This window comes from Buteo buteo, chromosome 17 (genome assembly GCF_964188355.1).
Source record: "Buteo buteo chromosome 17, bButBut1.hap1.1, whole genome shotgun sequence".
NCBI lineage: Eukaryota > Metazoa > Chordata > Aves > Accipitriformes > Accipitridae > Buteo > Buteo buteo.
In genome coordinates this window covers 3241556-3258760 of record NC_134187.1, presented here as the reverse complement: position 1 = coordinate 3258760, position 17205 = coordinate 3241556, and the positions used below count along the sequence as shown (strand labels likewise).

Here is a 17205-nt window from a genome sequence, read left to right as displayed (position 1 = left end):
CTAGTTGGCCTGGGTTGAAACCATGTCTAGAAACCAAGGCTAATTGGTCTGGGTTGAAACCATGCAAATAGGAGTAGAGTTACAGGGACCAGATGCCAGCATCTTCATCCTGACAGAGAAGAGTGCCAGGCCATTAAATCATCATTTAATTGAAGGTCACTGTGTTTATATAATGCGTGGCACAAGAGTGGCTTAGAGATCTTCCTGTGATAAGATAAAGAGCCTAGAAAACAAACCAGTAAGGAAAAAGTGAGCAAATGGACTTCAGGCCAAAAAGGAGCATGAGGTGAGACACCAGGAGAAACTTTCTCCTGGTAGGATAAGTTGACACTGGGTAGGTTATCTGGATGGGAACTGAGCATTCACAAGTAGAGATGAAGAAGGGGTTAGACACACTTCAGTAGGACTGGCTTAGGTAGCACTGATGCTGTCCTGCCCTCTGGCAGTGCCCGCTTTCTAAGTACCACTGGGAAGGTAGGCACTATCCCAGGGTTTATTAGAGGCACACCTCAGTAGATTAAACTGATTTTTCCAACTCCTTGCCTACAACTTAACAAAACATCTGATCACGTGTGCATGTGCATTTTACCTGTTTGTAAATCTCTCTCTCTCTCTGTAGAGCAAGCTGGGACCCGAGTGCTGAGTTAAAGCGGAGATTTTCTTTTCAAGCAGAGCACTTTCCCAAGTGCTTCAGAGAACGTTAAGCAAACAACGATATTTACAAGCACTATTAGTGTTGCCGTTTGTGCTAGATGTGGATTTGAATGAATCTGTGGGATAAGTGTGCCATGATACTTTCCCTGGCTCATTGACTCTACGATGAGTGAACAAAAGAAAGCTCCAGCACAGCTCCTGTTTTACAAGGAGCATGTGGAAATTAAAAAGTTTGCAGTATTCAAAACTGAAATGTCCCAAACAACATGGTGTACGGAGTGTTTCCTGGATGCTTGGGAAGCCACAAGAACTCAATCATTTGTTTTATTTGGCCTGTTGTAGCTCAGAGATGCTGTTGTATCCCAGCTTGTCACCTCACTGAGGTATATAGCGGGGCAGAGCATCTGCGAGTGGAGTGAGCAGAGGCATGGACCCGAGCAGCCAAATATGCTGTGAAAACCAACTGGTTTGTTGTCTTTGGGCTCCAGAAAAAGCATCATTAACCTGCATTCAGCAACATTTGAAAAGAAGAATGACATGTTAAATCAAATTGAAGGTCTACCTAGCCCAGCACATGGCCTGAGGCAGTGGCCAAAAGCTGATGTGCAGGAAAAAGTGTAAGACGCATGGCAAGTCTGGAGTGATCTCTCTGTTTTGCCCATCTCTTTGTCTGCTATAATCATGTCTGCAAGGAATTCCTGAGCTGGAAGTAGCAGCTGGACTACTGTGTTTAATGGCACCCTTCAGCAATGTGTCTGACCCCTTTTCAACCCCTGTATCTTCCACAGCATCCTGCGGCAATGAGTACCACAATGAAACATAGAATCTTTTCATAGAATCATAGAACCATTTAGGTTGGAAAAGACCTTTAAGATCATCGAGCCCAACCGTAAAAGCAGTTGTGATATGGGAGGGAATGGTGGCAAACAGGAGGCTCCTGTGTCGGTGCTGCAAACAGAAAAGCCGGCAAGTTGACGGAGGTCTTGATTTGGGCAACTCCAGTGATACCCCAACATAGGAATGGTGAGGCTGGGTCTAATGCAGGGAAGCACTTGGTTTATTCAGACTCACTTTGCCAAGTGTCCCTGGGTAGCTGAGCCTGGAGGTACATTCCTACACGTTTAGGAGAAGGACTCTCTCTGCAGAAAAAGGCACTGCCACTTTGCTTTGGTTGATGGGCATAAGTCACACTTCTCCTCTTCCCTCTGACCTGCCCAAGCCAGGGTGCAGACCTTGAGGGCAATCCTTGTGACACTGACAAATGGTGGTATGGAGTTGCCTGTCCCTCTTGCTGCTCCAGAGGCAGTTCATGAGCCCCGTGGCTACCATGGTGCCGAGCTTTCTCATCATATAGCCCACCAGCAGCATATGCAAGGCCTGTAGCAAGATCAGTAGATCTCAGTGCGTCACCCCCCCTATGGGACAGTGGTCCAAAACAAGGCTGCTGCATCCACATTGCTCTTGGGAATAATTCCTGGCCTTTGCTGACTCCTGAACTGTGCTCGGCAAGATCAGTGCTGGTTGGTCTGGGTCAAACCCAGGCCAAGGTCCATGCTGACAACTGACCAGTGGGGACAACAGCTTCCCAGAATCTGAGCCCAGGTTAGCGTAGTAGCATTGGTGCAGTTACTAGGTCTAAATGATGTAGCAGGACAGATCCTACACACACCCTCTGCTTTGCCCACTCTAGAGGGTCACCTTTGTGTAGACAATCCTGTGGTCCAGGATTGCGGCATATGTTACGGATATGTTATTCAGCCATACCTGTTGAATTGGGTTTAAAGCTAGAGTTGTCCCTGGTAATGTGGGCACTGCTGTAGCCCAAGCTTCATGGATGTCTGTTTAGCTGGTTGCTTCTTTAAGGCATGTCTTCTACTGAAGACACACCTGGATTTCACGTACCGGGACAGGCTCTGAGCACTTCAGAGCTGTTACTGCCACTTCTCACCCTGTTTTCCCTGCATTTTCTATTCCTTGATGCTTGTCTTAGCATGGGCTTCATGGGGGAATCCCATTCTTCCAATTTGTGGAAAAGGGAAGGATAGGAAGACAGACTGGTAGTGAATGATAGTGGTGTCCACCAGACCAAGGCAGCTCCTGGCATTCCCCAATCAATGTCAGTGGTGAGATCACAGGACAAAGATGTGAGTGTAGATGAGAGAAAGGAAAACCAATGTGTAATTAAAGAGCTAATGAGCCCATGTTGGCTATTTTTAGTGCTCTTTTATTTTCCAGTGGTTGCTCAAACAGCCCTGAAATGACAGTACTGGGTCAGCCTTGAAAGTGCAGCTACACTTTGAAAAGTGAGCAATGTCCTTGTGGGTTTCCCTCTTTATTTCTCTTCAAAAGACCTAAATCTGATTTGCTGTGTTTACAAAGCTGAACCCTGCTGAGACTGTGAGCAATGTTGGTTCTGAAATCTTCAGAAGTAACCTCGATCCTGCCACAGGAACTTCCCAGACAACCAGGGCTAATGAATAAAACGGGCTTAAACTGGATGCATTAAAACAGTTTAAAAACTGCTGCAGACCTATTTGCTTTCTTTCACTGCTGAACCCGTCTGCTGCTGCTGCTGGATTTTGACTAGTCCTCAGTACATAATTTTTTATGAATAATATATCAAACATGCTCTATTGGGCCTGGCATTTTCTCCTCCTCATAGAAAACTATGAACTTTCCTTGCAGCCATTTGCAAATCCAAAAGTGTTTGATATCTGGGGCAGGAATGCTTTTTTATTTCAGCAGTTTCATCATGAATATTTTTGTTGAACTGAGCCATTGGTATTGCTTATGTGCTGCTCACCTACTTCTTTTCTTGCTTCCTGACCAGAGGAGCAATTCCCATATCTACAAAAGTATCATTTGCTTCTGATCTCATGTTTGTGGTAAATAACACTTGAAACTAGATGGCAACAAATGTCTTGTGTAAATGAAATTTGCTGCCTAGCTGCTTCTCAGAAAATGAACACAACGATAGTGGAAGGGAATTAATTTTGAAATCTGAACGAGGATCTGTGGGAAATCCTTTTTTTTTCCTTTCCTGTCTCAGTTTGAACAAAGCAAGTGAGTGTTTCATAGGATTAAATGGGACACTTAATTTGCAGAAGAGTAAACTGCACTTTGCAGAAGAGTAAATAGCACAGGACTGGTTTTGTGGTTAAGACATTGCATCGGACCTGAGGAAAGATGCATTCTGAGAGGGCTTCCTAAATTGATTCATAAAGTGATAGATATGGAGAACTTGATGAACTGGAGGAGCCTTTGGGAAGCCACCCAGCTCCTTTCCCCGTTCCGTGGTCAGGTCAAACAGTCCGTTCGTGACAAGTCTGATGATCAAAAAAAGACAATCTCACCACCTCTTAGCCAGTCCCAGGTGTTCTGGTACCCTGCTTGTTCTCCAACATGCTAAATTATGTTGATTTCTGCTTGTCCAGGTGGCAGTGGACAAGGAAACCAATTGCTTGCCCTCATCCCTAGCAGCCTGCACTGGAGTTCCTGTATGCTTTTGATTTCTGGACAAAACAAGTCCAGTTCCTCCAAACTCTTCCTCAGACTGTCTTTTCTAATCATCTGGTTGTGTCCCTCCCTCTCGTCTCTGCTCCATATCTGGTTCATCCCCAATTACCTTAAGTGCAGTGGCCAGATATGGGCATGGTGTTATAGCTATCGCTTTTCCATCTCTGAGACAGGGAGCAATTATCCTCTTTCATCACAGATAATTGGTCCAGAAAGAAACTGGTCCCTTTGAACCAGTATTTTACTACAGGTTCTTATTTCATTAGTTATTTTTTAGCTCTACTTCTTCCTTTTTTATTTCCCCCCATTGTTGGTGCCTTCTAGTCATTCCCAGTTTCCCTACATGTGATATTTCCCAGGTTTAAGTCCTATCCTACTGCTTGCTATCTCATATTTTTCAGGCTATTCCCCCACTCCAAAGTGATCGTTTGAGTTTTGATCCTGCCTTCCACATTGTTTGCAGCCCTTCTGTGCATGATACATCAACAGATGGTCTGTCCCACACCAGGTTGTTCACAGAGTACCAGCTAGACACGTTGTGCTACGGGGAAGCTGTCTGGAACAGAAGTCTGCATTTGGGTGGTGCTGAAGGTCTTTTTAAGGACTATTTTTTTTCCCTAGAGATGTTCAACCAGGGGCTTTTTGAGTTGCAGATAGTCTGCGGAAAGGCCAAGAGCAAATCCCATATGGGAGCTTTGTTGCATGATCGGCAGCAAGCTGGGGCTGCTGTGGAGGCTGCTGGGTTGTCCGAGTCCTTGGGTGTGGGAGGATGTCAGCTGCCAGGATCTGACACCTCCATGTCACCCTGGGACCTCATCACACGTCTGGGGCTTCAGCCTGGACCCATCCCACCATGGGGCCAGGGAACCATGAGGAGCTCCAGTCCTCTGCCCTCTGTGGATGACTCCCGAAGTTCCCCATACCCTCAGCGCTGAGGTGTGGGCCTTGCGTCTGTGGCTCTTGGCTAGATGAAACATCTTGCTACCTTAGTCACCAAAGCCAGATTTCTGGTCAGAGACAAAAATTAGGTTGGTTTGTTGAGAATTGCTCCCAGTGAGTCATGTAGATTGTTTTTCATTGCTCCGTGGTCCTCCAGTGGCCAAATATTGAACGAATTATGTAAGAACTTCTGCAGTGTTTTCCCAGGGACTGAAGTTAAGGTAACTCATCCATGATTCCCTGACTCCACCACTGTCCTCTTTGTCCCACGATAATGATTAGCGATTTCATGACATTTCTCAAAATTTCCAGGCTGAGCTTTACCCAAGCTACAAAACTCCAAGTAGACACATCAGCCCGCTCTTCCCACCCTCGAACCTGCACTGTTAAATTGCACTGAATATTCCCTCGGGATTCGGGGGAAGACTAAAACGAGAAACATGCAAATCCTTCAGTCTCCTGACAATGCTTCTTATGGGCTTGGTACCATTGCATCTACATTAAGAACTAGCCCAGACTGGCCCGTTTTCCTCTTACCTCTCCTGCAATGTATTTATAAAGCCTCTGTTTGCTGACAGTTGCACTCTTTGCTGATTTTATCTGTAGCTGACGGTTTCTGAGAGTGCATCTGTGCAAAGACTCTTGGCCAGTTTATAGATCTTGCAGTTCTGCTCCATGTCTTTGTTTCCAGCCCCTTCCCCGATATCTCCTCTCAGGTCAGCCTGGTCCTTAATGGTTTCTGACCCTGCCTCCCCCTATCGCTTTTAAATCAACCTGCCCAAGGTTTTTCCCAAGCCCTGAGCTGCTGTCCATGTCCTTGGGATCCTCATTTTCACCCCACCTGTGGATTACACCCTGGCTTGCCCTTGAGACCTGCTGGCTCCGACTCTTTGGCTTGCTGACCGTCTTTGGACTGGTCCGTCTGGGACCCTCTGGTGCCTGGCCTCACCCTGCCAGGACTGCAGCTCGGAGCAACGCTTCCAACCCACGTTCAGCATAGCCCAGTCAAGAAATCTGATCACCAAAATACCAGTCATGACAAAAAAACCACCCACTCTATGCTCATTAACATGAGTTTAATCTCAGTAGCATCCAATTCTTTCACACTCCTTTATATTTTAAAATATCTCCACAAGAAATGCAAGCTGTTAGCACCTTGACTTTCACATCATGTCCATGCCTCAGTTTTCCCCTCTACAAATCATTGCTGGTCTTTTGTCTGCTCCCTACCTCCTTTCAGCGTTTGGATAACAAACTGCTTACAACAGGACTTCAGTCTTACATCCTATAAAGCCTAGGCTGATGAATTAACAACAACAATAGCAATAATAAAAAATAATAATAATAAAAACGCACTGCGCTCATGGAACAGAAGGAAAATTATCTGGATTTCTGTCTGCTGCCTCTTTTGCCCACGCTCCCTCCAGCGTTCCCTGCCAGGCACTGCACCCTGCTGCTGAGCTCTTCACTGGCAGCATTTCTAGGAACATCAACCCCTTGCCTTGAGCCTCTTTCCGCTCCTTGCCTGCCCCAGTAGCTGTTCTTTGAACCCCTCATCTCCTGGCTGCAGGCACTCGTTCTGACATCTTTTGCTCCATGGGTCAGACATTGTTAATCTCTTGCTCCCTGCCTGACTCTTGATGGGTGACTTCTCTGCTTGGCTAATACAGCTTTATACCAGAGCTCACCTCTAATCCGCGTGTTCTCTTGAATCATTGTCCTAAATCAAACCTGTCTTTTCGTTTTAAGGTCTCCAGGCAGTCCTTGTCCCTAGTGCTTCCATCACACCTCTCCCAGGACTCGCTCAATAAGCATTTCTAGTCTGGCCTCAGGCCATTTATCACACAACAGAGGCTGATTTGCCTCACAAATGACCTGTTGCACAGCCAGGACTCACATCCTATTTCTTTACTTGCTTTTCTCCTCCTTTTTTGCCCACTTCCCTTTTCTTTTCCTGGCCACCTCTCCTCATCCTCCTCACATTTCCCTTGTTGATGGGGCATTTGAATGGGGCACAGACAGAGAAAAATGGGTGCTTTGAGTGATGCTGTTTCTTCTCTATTTGAACTCAGGGTGACACATTCAGGTCTAGACATCTCTCGCAGGCATCTAGTGTGAGGGGACCTGAACCCCACCTGCGAATGCCTGTCTCCCCATGAACTCCAAGGGGGTCATAACACGTTCATGGATCCCACCCCAGTGTCCTCAGGTAGCAAGAGACTGGCGTAGAGCTACCCATGGCATTAGCCCGTTGCTGACAGCTGTGGCTGCCCTTCTGCGGGGCATAGGAACTGCTCGTTAGCTGGGAAATGTAATTCCCTTCCACCTGTCTCCTCTGGGTGGAATGGGGCCAGCAAGGTGGGTATCAGGCTCAGCCACGCTTGCAACCCTCCTCCATTCATCTGCCGTTTCAATTTATCTGTATTGTTGGCTCTGTTCATCCCAGCTGGGTCTCCCCCCAAGACCCAGACACTTCAACCTGCAAGTGGCATCAAAGGAATTCCCCAAGGCATGTGGGGACTCTGGAGCTGACGCTGACAGCACAGCGCAGGCTGCAGCCACCGTGCAATCGATAACAATGTGCCAGGAGGAAAATACCCTGCTCAGATCTCTGAGCCCTAAATGATCTTTGCAGTGCTGGCTGTCGGGAGACACCTTTTCAAGTAAGACCCTTGGGAGGAATCGCTGGAGAACTCTGAACGTAATGCCCACCAGGCATCTTTATTGCTTTATTTTCAGAGAAGAGCTACATTTCAACCACTCCAAGCACACTGGAAATAGGATTTCAGGCTATATTCTTAGAGGGCTATAATCACCCATATAAGCTGTTCTTTCTCTGGGAAGAAAATATATACACAAACATACATATATATGCATACAAATATTTTTCTTTCCTGTGACACCAGCTTTACCCAGATGTGTAATTGTGAAATATAATAATTGCCCCTGGATGGGACCTTCCCCTTTTGTGCACATTGCCTAATTTCACTGCCCCTGTGCATATTCATGTACTTAAATGTTTCTAGGATCAGCACTTTAAAATACTAATTAGCAAGAACTGTGGCTACATCTGTGTAGAATAATTTGGACCTTGACCTCAAGCCTGCTGTTAAGCAAATGCAGTCAGCAATAATTAAAGAAGGTATGATCTCATTTGTGTTTTAAGCTGTGATTCTTTGCAAGCAGGGGAGTAAGACAGCTTTGGAAGTAGAAGTGCTCCGATGCAGTTGAATATTAAGTTTCAAAAACAAACAAGAAACAAATCGCAACCTCAAGGCATCCTTTAACAGAAATTACTTCCAATCTTCCCTCTTCAGTGATGTCTTTCTAGCACAGCGAAGCTGACTCAAAGGTATGTAATGCTGCTACCTATTGGAGCGATCAAATATTACACTCAATTCTCAGCTAGGAGCCTTAACACCTCTCCAGAATCAAAAATGGTAGCAGAATTTGGCTGGTCTGAAATGGCTCACACAAGTAAGTGACCGTTTGAACACTTAACGCATGGATGACACTACAATTTAGTTGATGTAATAGAGACCTCGGAGTGATAATGGCTATTACTGCCAGGAGGAGTACTTTGTTCAGGAAACAGGTGGAAGGATGGCGGAGGGGAAGATACATCACCTTATATTTCAGATCCAGGCGACAGCAAAGAGTGGCCACTGCAGAGAATCCCTGGGTGGTGATGAAAGGGGAGGAGGATCCTGGTGCGTGTGACCTGTGAGCACTAGAAAGCAGATGGGGTGTCAGATTGAGAACTACCAGAATCACAGAGCTGGTGGTGACATGAGAGTTCATCTGGCCTGTCCTCCCTTATGAAGAAAGCAGGGCTGATGGGATTCAGCTAGAGGTACCCTGAGACTCAGCTGGGTATCTAAACTCCCTCTGGGTTAGCAGAAAGATGGGCACCAGGAATTCTGGTTACAGGCCTGCTTTGTACACAGTTAAGGGAGGTGAGGTGGACCCTGTCCTAGACTGTCCAAGCAGGTCTCTGCTGTGTATGAATTTTGTTAGGGCAAGAAAAAAAATAAAACAGAAAGAAGGCTCTCCTAGGGTTGATTCTGATCTCTAGGGCTTTCCTCCTGGAGGAAAACCTTAAATGGAAGCTTGAAATCTGCCACATACCTGGTTATTTCCAGGTACAAATGATGGTTCCTCTTCCTAAGGCAGGAGAGTAGAGGAGCCAAAAAACATTGACAGATTTCAGGTAGACCTCAGTAAGCTCAGAGAATGACCAGGCAGTGTCTCGGAAGCCTGGTTTATGAATTAAAGACAGTCATTCCTTAAACTAACGCTAATAAGTGCATCAGTGCATAACATCCAGCTGCAAGCCAGGACACAAGAAGTAGATGCAAGACCACCTTATGCAGAGCACATACAGACATATAGTATGAGCATAACAGACAGAATGAACAAAGTCAAGGCACTGAATGAGATAAAACCTGCGGCTGCAAGGCTTTATATAGCACAGCAGGCGTAAGAGAAAGACCAAAGTCAAGGCTGATCCACTACACAGCAGAGGAGCAGGGCATGATTCATCCACTTAGTCTTCACCAAAAGGACTGGATGCAATCAAGTGGCTAACACAATTAGGCAAAGGGAAAAGATCTCTCTCCCAGGTAGTGAAGGATTTGGAAGTATTTATTTGTTTTCACACCAGTCAAGCCTGACGAATGTGACCTGAAAGTACGCAGAGAACTGACGTAAAAAGGCTGGTGAGAACATACACTGTGAGAATTTCTGGCTGGATGTGGGCTTAGAAGACCACAAAAGGACCAACTTCATACTCATCTTTAAAGGAGCAAGTAGGGCAGAGCAGTCAGTTTAATAGGAATTGAATATAAACTATTTAAAAAAGCAGGCTATTTGTAAGTTTATAGATTTGCCAAGAAAGAGCTCCATCATATCAATCTAACTTTGACTGACAGAATGGGTCTTACAGAGGAAAATACACTGTTATAATTTCTATTTTCTGTGTCTATAAAGTCTTTAGAAACTGTCTTTCACAGTGTTCTTATAAGCAAATACGGAAATGTAAAGTAAATCAAAAAGCACAGAAGCAAAGCAGTTTGAAAAGCTGAACTGGGCCAGCTGTAATCCAGTTGTCATCCAAATGGAAAGACGGATGAAGAAAGAGTGGTGGCCAATCTGTTCTGATCCTGGTAGGACTCAATACTCCCATTAACGACCTGACTTAAGGTACAGAGCACACTTACCACACTTGCAGGTGACTCCAAGCTGGGAAAGAGACAGCAGAGACCCCAAAGGTCTGCAATTCAGAACAATACAACAAAATAGAAAGACAGAAGTAAGTGTTGATTCAGTAAGGGCAAAAGACAGGATTAACACACTCCACGAACACAGAATACAAAAGCCTTATGTAGCACTTCTCTGAAAGGGGTACGGAGGTTAGAAGACAAAATATTACACTCAGATGCAAAACACAGCCAGAGAAGAGACAGGGGAAGCAGCCTACAACTCCAGTTAAGCGCTCTAAAGAACTCGCCAGCATCACGTGTCGTGTTTTGGGTGCTACACCTCAAATAAAACAACTGAAGAGCGGCTAAAAAACCAGAAAAACATGAATGACCAAGGGCTCAAAACCATGATCTGCAAGAAAAGACTATTAAATAGCGGTGGTTTGATTCAGCAAGTAAACATCAAGGAGGTGTTGCATTCAGTAGCCAAATACAAAACATTTGTTTCAGAAAGGAAAAAATACGCTTTATTCCACATGTAAGGGGAGTAAGACAAGACGCATTGAGCTGATATTATAGGAAGGAAGATCTGGGTTCATCACAGAATCCTTAAAAATCTTGAAAAGCAGAATAAAGATGTAATTTGCCTGAGGAGGCTTCAAGTTGCTGCTGTTAAGACATATGTTTACATAGTTCATTGCTGCTGCTTGTTAAGAGTCTTGTCTGGTAGTTTCCCCTCAGGCTTCAACATCTTCGACCATTTTTATACCAAGAGCTGTCCTGGGACCCAATCATGACAAGTTCGGCTTTATTACAAGAGGACAGGCAGAGGACAGCGCACAAGACACGTGAGGTCCCCCCACCGCTCTTCCCTCCCGCGACGGGCACAGATTTGGGTAAATTCAGGGACATTCATCCCCCCCAAGGACTCAGACTGCCCGTGCCCCGTTATTTTTCACCACACCCCGAGGCCACAGCCGAACACTGGCTCATCCCGCTCCCCATCCTCCACGAACCCCCCTCACAACGGGCTCCGCCTGCGGACAAGCCGTCCCAAGCTGCACCCGCGGGGACGACTAAACACCCGAAGGGACCCCACCACCCGCTCGCAGAGGCTTTAAGCGGCTTTAACGGCTGCGGGGCAGGCCCGAAGCGCCCAGCACAACCCGCCGCGCACCCCCGGCCCTCTCTGTGGAGGCAGAGGACGCTGCCGCCCCGGCTGCCCGCAAAGGTGCCTGTCCGATATCCTGCGGGAAAGGCGCGAGAATCGCTGATATAACCGCACGGCCTTTGGTATCTTTAAGTAGAATTTTAGCGGGTTTACACCCTCCGTTTTCGGGAGGGTGGGGCGCCGCGCTCGCTTGCTTCAAGGCTTCTTTTTTTTTTTTTTTAATCAGGCATTTCTTTCGCCGCCTCTACCGGCGCCCGCGTTCACAAAAGTCCCCCCTCGGGGTGGCGGGGGAACGCGCCGCGGAGGGAGGAAGGCCCCCAAGATGGCGATGCTGGCGGAGCGTGAGTGCCGTTCCCCGCGGGGAGCGAACCGCGCCGGCGGGGCTCGGGGCGACGCCGGGGTCGGGGTCGGGAAGAGCCGTTATCCTGAGGGGGGGAGGCTGCCTGGGAGCTACCCCAGCCCCTCCTCACCGCCCGCGCTTGATGGGGCGGGGGCCGGCCTTTCCCTTCAGGGCCTGGGCGCCGTGTCTGCGGCGGGGGGCGTTAGGTACCCCGAAACTTTGGGGCCGGGGCTCTGCTGGGGGTTGGCGGCTGCTGTGTGTCAGCCAGGCAGGACTCGGGGGATCCGCGCGTGTGGGGGCATCGGTCTTTTGGTCGCACGCAGGGTTAGCGTTTGAGCTGAGCTCGCCCTTCTTGTCTGCGCAGGGAGCTGCGGAGAGCAGGGGAATTCTGGGGTGGGAAAAGTGAGAGTGGGGTGTCAGGGGTTTCAGGCAGGTGCTTCGGAAAAGGCAGGTAAATCCGCTGAACTCCTGGGGAGAGCTCAGGATAAGGCCATGACGTTGTGTTATGCCCTTTGTGTAAGAGTGTCGCCGAGTGAATCATTTCTGAAGGTTTTATGATATGCAGCCTGATAATTTTGTTTAACTTTTTCCTAATATTGGAGTCCAATAGAGCTTCACTCTTACCTCTGAGGTGATTGAGGACTTGGGCTCCCCATATCTAAAAGAATTTATTAAAACATTGGATAAATATCCTGACTGATAACTCTTTCTCGGGTAAAGCTCCTCAGTTCAGGAAACAGAACTGTCTCAGAGCGGGACGAAGTGAGAACTAAAAACTTTTGCTGCCTTCTCTTCCAAGTTAAAGATTCATTCCTGTAAAGGAGCCTTTTCTAGTAATTGTAAAACTGTATATGAATAGAAAGACTACACTTCAGAACCGTAGATTTTTATGTTACAGAACTAATACACTTCTGTCTCAGTATTTTTAATGTCCTTGGGTGGTTTTGGTGGTGTCAGGACGCCCTTAACATGACAGCATAGGGTCTGATGAATTTGTTTGCTTGACTACAGGAAAGATGGACTTAAGTATAATGACTAATTAGAAAATATGGTTTCTAGTGGAAAATACAGGTGTGAACTGAGGAAAACAAAATTGAATTTACATATGGAATTTTCTAATTATTTTAGTTGCAAACTTTGTTGGTAACATTTTTTTTCAGAATTTGTTAATTAGTTCAGTTGGACACTGTACATAACAATAATCACAGAATCACAAAATGGTTTCGGTTGGAAGGGACCTTCAAAGGTCATCTAGTCCAAGCCGCCCTGCAATGAGCAGGGACATCTTCAACCAGATCAGGTTGCTCAGATCCCCGTCCAACCTGACCTTGAATGTTTTTGGGGATGGGGCGTATACCACCTCTCTGGGTGACCTGTTGCAGTGTGTTAACATAGCTTTTGTATGCAGTGAATTCTAAAATCAAATGCCTTAAAAGCCAAATCTAGCTGCTGAGAGGCACCTTTGCACAGTTGTATGCCTTTGTTCATCACCTTCAGCTGCAGTTATAATTGTGAAGCCATGCATTGTTGTTTGCAGTTCCAGATCAAGTTCTGATGCTCTTATTAATATTGATCCAAAAAAAAAAAAAGTTGAGGGGGGAGGTGTTAATTGGTTTTACTACAGCTGTGAAAGCACATGCATTTCAGGTACTTAAAGTAACTTCTCAGTGGTATCCAGTGACAGGACAAGAAGCAGTGAGTGCAAATTGAAACACAAGAAATTCCGTCTTTTTGGTACTGTGAGGGTGGCCAAACACTGGAACGAATTGCTCAGGGAGACTGTGGAGTATCTGTCTGTGGAGATATTTAGAACCAGACTGGACATAGTCCTGGACAATCTGCTTATGCAGGAGGTTGAAGTCGATGATCTTGAGAGGTCCTTCCAACTTTTGTGATGCTGTGAACTAAACTGAGAAAGACAAACTCGATCATTCTTTGCTTACGTAGTTTGAATTTTGCGGAAATGGCCAAAGAGGGTTTTTTCCCCACTTATTTTTAACTACTCTTAACTGTTAATAAACTTTAATTAACTCTCTATCTGACTGGCGCTTGTCAGGAAAAAAATGTACCTGTTAATGATGGGTTTCATAGCTTTGATTAAAAATAAAGTCCCTTCTGTGGGCAGCCTATTTTTTTCTGTTTGTTGGAGAAATTTAGCCTGTTTACTATTTTCTGTTATCACCATAAATGGGCACACAGCAGGGCTTTGGATGGGAACTGGTAGGGAACTTTCAGCAATGATAGTTAAACACATGCTTCAGGCACAGAATTAGTCTTGTTGGATGGGAACTGGTAGGGAACTTTCAGCAATGATAGTTAAACACATGCTTCAGGCACAGAATTAGTCTTGGTAAAAGGGTTTAGTAATTGATCTTTTTCAAATCGCAGGGTATCTTAGTGAAGTATCTAAAGAAATTACGCTTTTCTCCACTGGATGGTGCTGCTTGCCCAGAGTTGCATTACTATCACTAGGCTCATTTTATGAGCAACCCAGAAGATTGGTGTTAACTTCTGAGATGAATTTTTTAGCTGGAAGATAGTATATTGTTTCCTTTCTTGCTCTTAAGACATCGGTGAACAAACATTTCTGATAAATTGTTGACTAAACAGTCTTTTTTTGTTGTTTGTTTGGAGAGGGGAGATGATTTTGTGGTTGCTGTATGTGGCATGAAGTTGTTCCTGGCTTTCTTAAATACTTCTCTAAAGATGTAAGCAAGTTTATTTTCCTGCGTCTAGCTTACCATTTTTGAAAATAAGTGTGTGTAAACATGGCAGAAATATGAGGATTAATTCCATAGTGGTAGTTAAAAGGTTTGAAATACTTGGATTGCAAGTGCTGGGAAAGGGAAGGTCTCTCAAAATTTCAAGCTTGAGAAATCTCTGTATTAGGTGCCCTTGTGTTTTGTTACCAGTGTCCTCCTGAGAGTAAAACATCTCAGGGCTTCTCTACGGAGAGAGAGATTCAGGAAAATTAATAGAAATTAACTTTTAAAGTGGATTAGTTGAACTACATCAAACAACTTAATTTGGAAGTTAATTTAAATTCACACATTCAGTTGACACAGATTACCTCTGCTGTGTAGACAAATCCTTAGATACATACGGTGGCTTTAGAACAGTAAGAATTGTGTTGAATTTAATTTCTTGGGATTTGCAAAGTCACCACCTGGGGAACTAGTTACAGAGAGCATAACAGAATATGGGAATACTTAAAATGTTGTTACAGTTAGATGCCTTTTTTTAAAAAGGCATTGAACAGTTAGGTTTTGGTGAGTGAGGGAAAGTTGATATTAATCGAGAGATTTTAAACAAAGGGACAAATTAAGAAATATGATTGAAAAGGAGGGCTGCTGCTCACCTGTGCAGCATAATCTCTATTAAATTGCTTCTCTTTATTGTCTTTCTTTTTGTTTGTTTCACTGTCAGCTACGGAGGAAAGGCAGCAGCCAAGGTGTTCCCTGTTTTTATAGGACTTAACTTTTGCTGCCAGCTTGATAGCTTTTTAACTCATTCCCCCCACAAACCACTGGAAACCTGGGTCCTTAGAGATCATTTGCATCTTGGGTGAGGGAAGATGACAAAGCTTGTTAATTGTCCAGGGTTCCTAGCTCAGTGTTTCAAACACTGCAATAGATGAGTGAAGCCAGCCATGTTGCAGAGGGAGCCAGAGTTTTTGTTCGCAGTGGGGCAGCAGGGAACCCTAATTTTCTTGGGTGTTTAAAATCACAGTCTGCAGTGGCACTTTACCACCTTTTGTTAGCAGCACAGGCAGGGCTTGTAGTAGATGCTTCTCTGAAGGCTGACTGTTGGAAATAAGTTGTTGTTTTTCTGTAGAGAAGTGAACCAAGCGAAGGCTCTCTCGATTCCCCTCACAGTGCTCAGTCACTTAACCTACTGTAAAATCTTTTTTATGGACTGTTTGGGGTTTTATAAAATTCTTTATCAGACTATTACTTTTTATTGGGCTGCCACGCAGCACCTATTTTGAGCTTCAAAGCTTCGGAAGTATGTTAAAAAAAGCCACCATCATGCATTGTGACAGTGTTAGTTTTTCTTTAAGAACGAAACAAAGCTGGGCAAAAAATGAATCGAACATCCCTGTAATATTCTGTCCCTCTGGCCCAAATCTTAAGTGTTGCATTTTAGGGAAAGATGACTTCCTGATTATGTTGAAAGCCCTTCAGTGGACTTGGCTTCTCACTGACTTTGTACGGCCTTGGGTTAATCGGTCAGTTTTGATCCACCATTTCCCATCGTGTTTAATGAAGTTTGTAATCTTCCTGTCTCCCATTCTTTGTTTGTCTTGTTTATGTAGGTTGTCTTCCTGCATATGTTTAGGTGCACACTTAAAGCGACTGGTTAACTGTGCTAGCTTTTCTTCCTTGATTTCAATGAAGCTATTCCTGATGATAAAGTCAAGCGCACGCATGTGAGCCTGGGGGACTGTAGTTTCTTTAGGAGTCTGTATAGGACAAAGGAGCCTTGATTCACGTTTGGATCTCTTAACACCTGCAATAATTTCCGGTGACTTTTCCGTTTCTGAATAAACCATTTTGTGGTAAACCCAAAAGCTGAAATCCCACTGGTTTGTGTTCTGTAATTCAGTTTCTCTGGTCACTTATGTTTGATTTTTGACTTGGCTTTTGTTATGAAGGCAAGTATTAAAACTTATATGTTCTGGTTAAAAGGAAGACTGGCTAGTGGATATTGTCCAGAACTGGGAAAACTAGCACTGTAGTCTCATCCCCTATAGATTTCATGTTGAAGCCAGATGTAAAACAAAGTTGGAATAAAAATGGAATTTAGGCCTGTACACCTAAATGGTAATCCTTAAAGCCTTCCCTGAATTGCAGCCCATCCTTAGGGATGACAACTTCCATTGCAATTTTACTTTGACATTCTTCACATTAATAATTAACATTTTCACTGTCCTTTTTTTGCAATATAAGGTTTAGTAAAATTAAACTCCCAAGATGTGTTTAGTCTGGCATAAGTTCTGGGTTTTTTGCAATGAAGAGCTTTTCTTGAGTTGATTAAATACTAAGAACGCTGCAGAAATGTCAGTAGAGCCTGTTTGAATTTTTCCTTCCTGCTCTAGCCCGTAGAAGGCAGAAGTGGTCTGTGGATCCACGAAATAGCGCTTGGAGTAAAGATGAATCTAAATTTGGCCAGAAGATGCTGGAAAAGATGGGCTGGTCCAAAGGAAAGGTATGATGTGAAGGAGAGTTGTCTAGCTGAAGGGCGGAAGACTGCCATGGGACTCTCGATCTCAGTGTTTAAAACAGCCGTGTTCTTTTTATTTGATGTATTCTCTTAATTGCACAAAGAATTTGAGCAATGTTAGATTTCTGCAGTTTGTTACAAAGGTATTTGCTTGCTTGTGC

The 17205-nt window shown here is 44.9% G+C and overlaps 1 protein-coding gene across 1 annotated transcript in view; it reads left to right on the top strand.

Moving 5' to 3' along the window:
- Positions 1-11726: 11726 nt before the first annotated feature.
- Positions 11727-17205, top strand: part of PINX1 (PIN2 (TERF1) interacting telomerase inhibitor 1) — a 61513-nt gene continuing 56034 nt past the window's right edge. The window contains exons 1-2 of the mRNA XM_075048930.1: positions 11727-11822; positions 16920-17029. Of these exons, the coding sequence (XP_074905031.1) occupies positions 11804-11822; positions 16920-17029 (129 nt within the window). The 5' untranslated portion in view covers positions 11727-11803. The remainder of the gene's footprint in view (positions 11823-16919; positions 17030-17205) is intronic.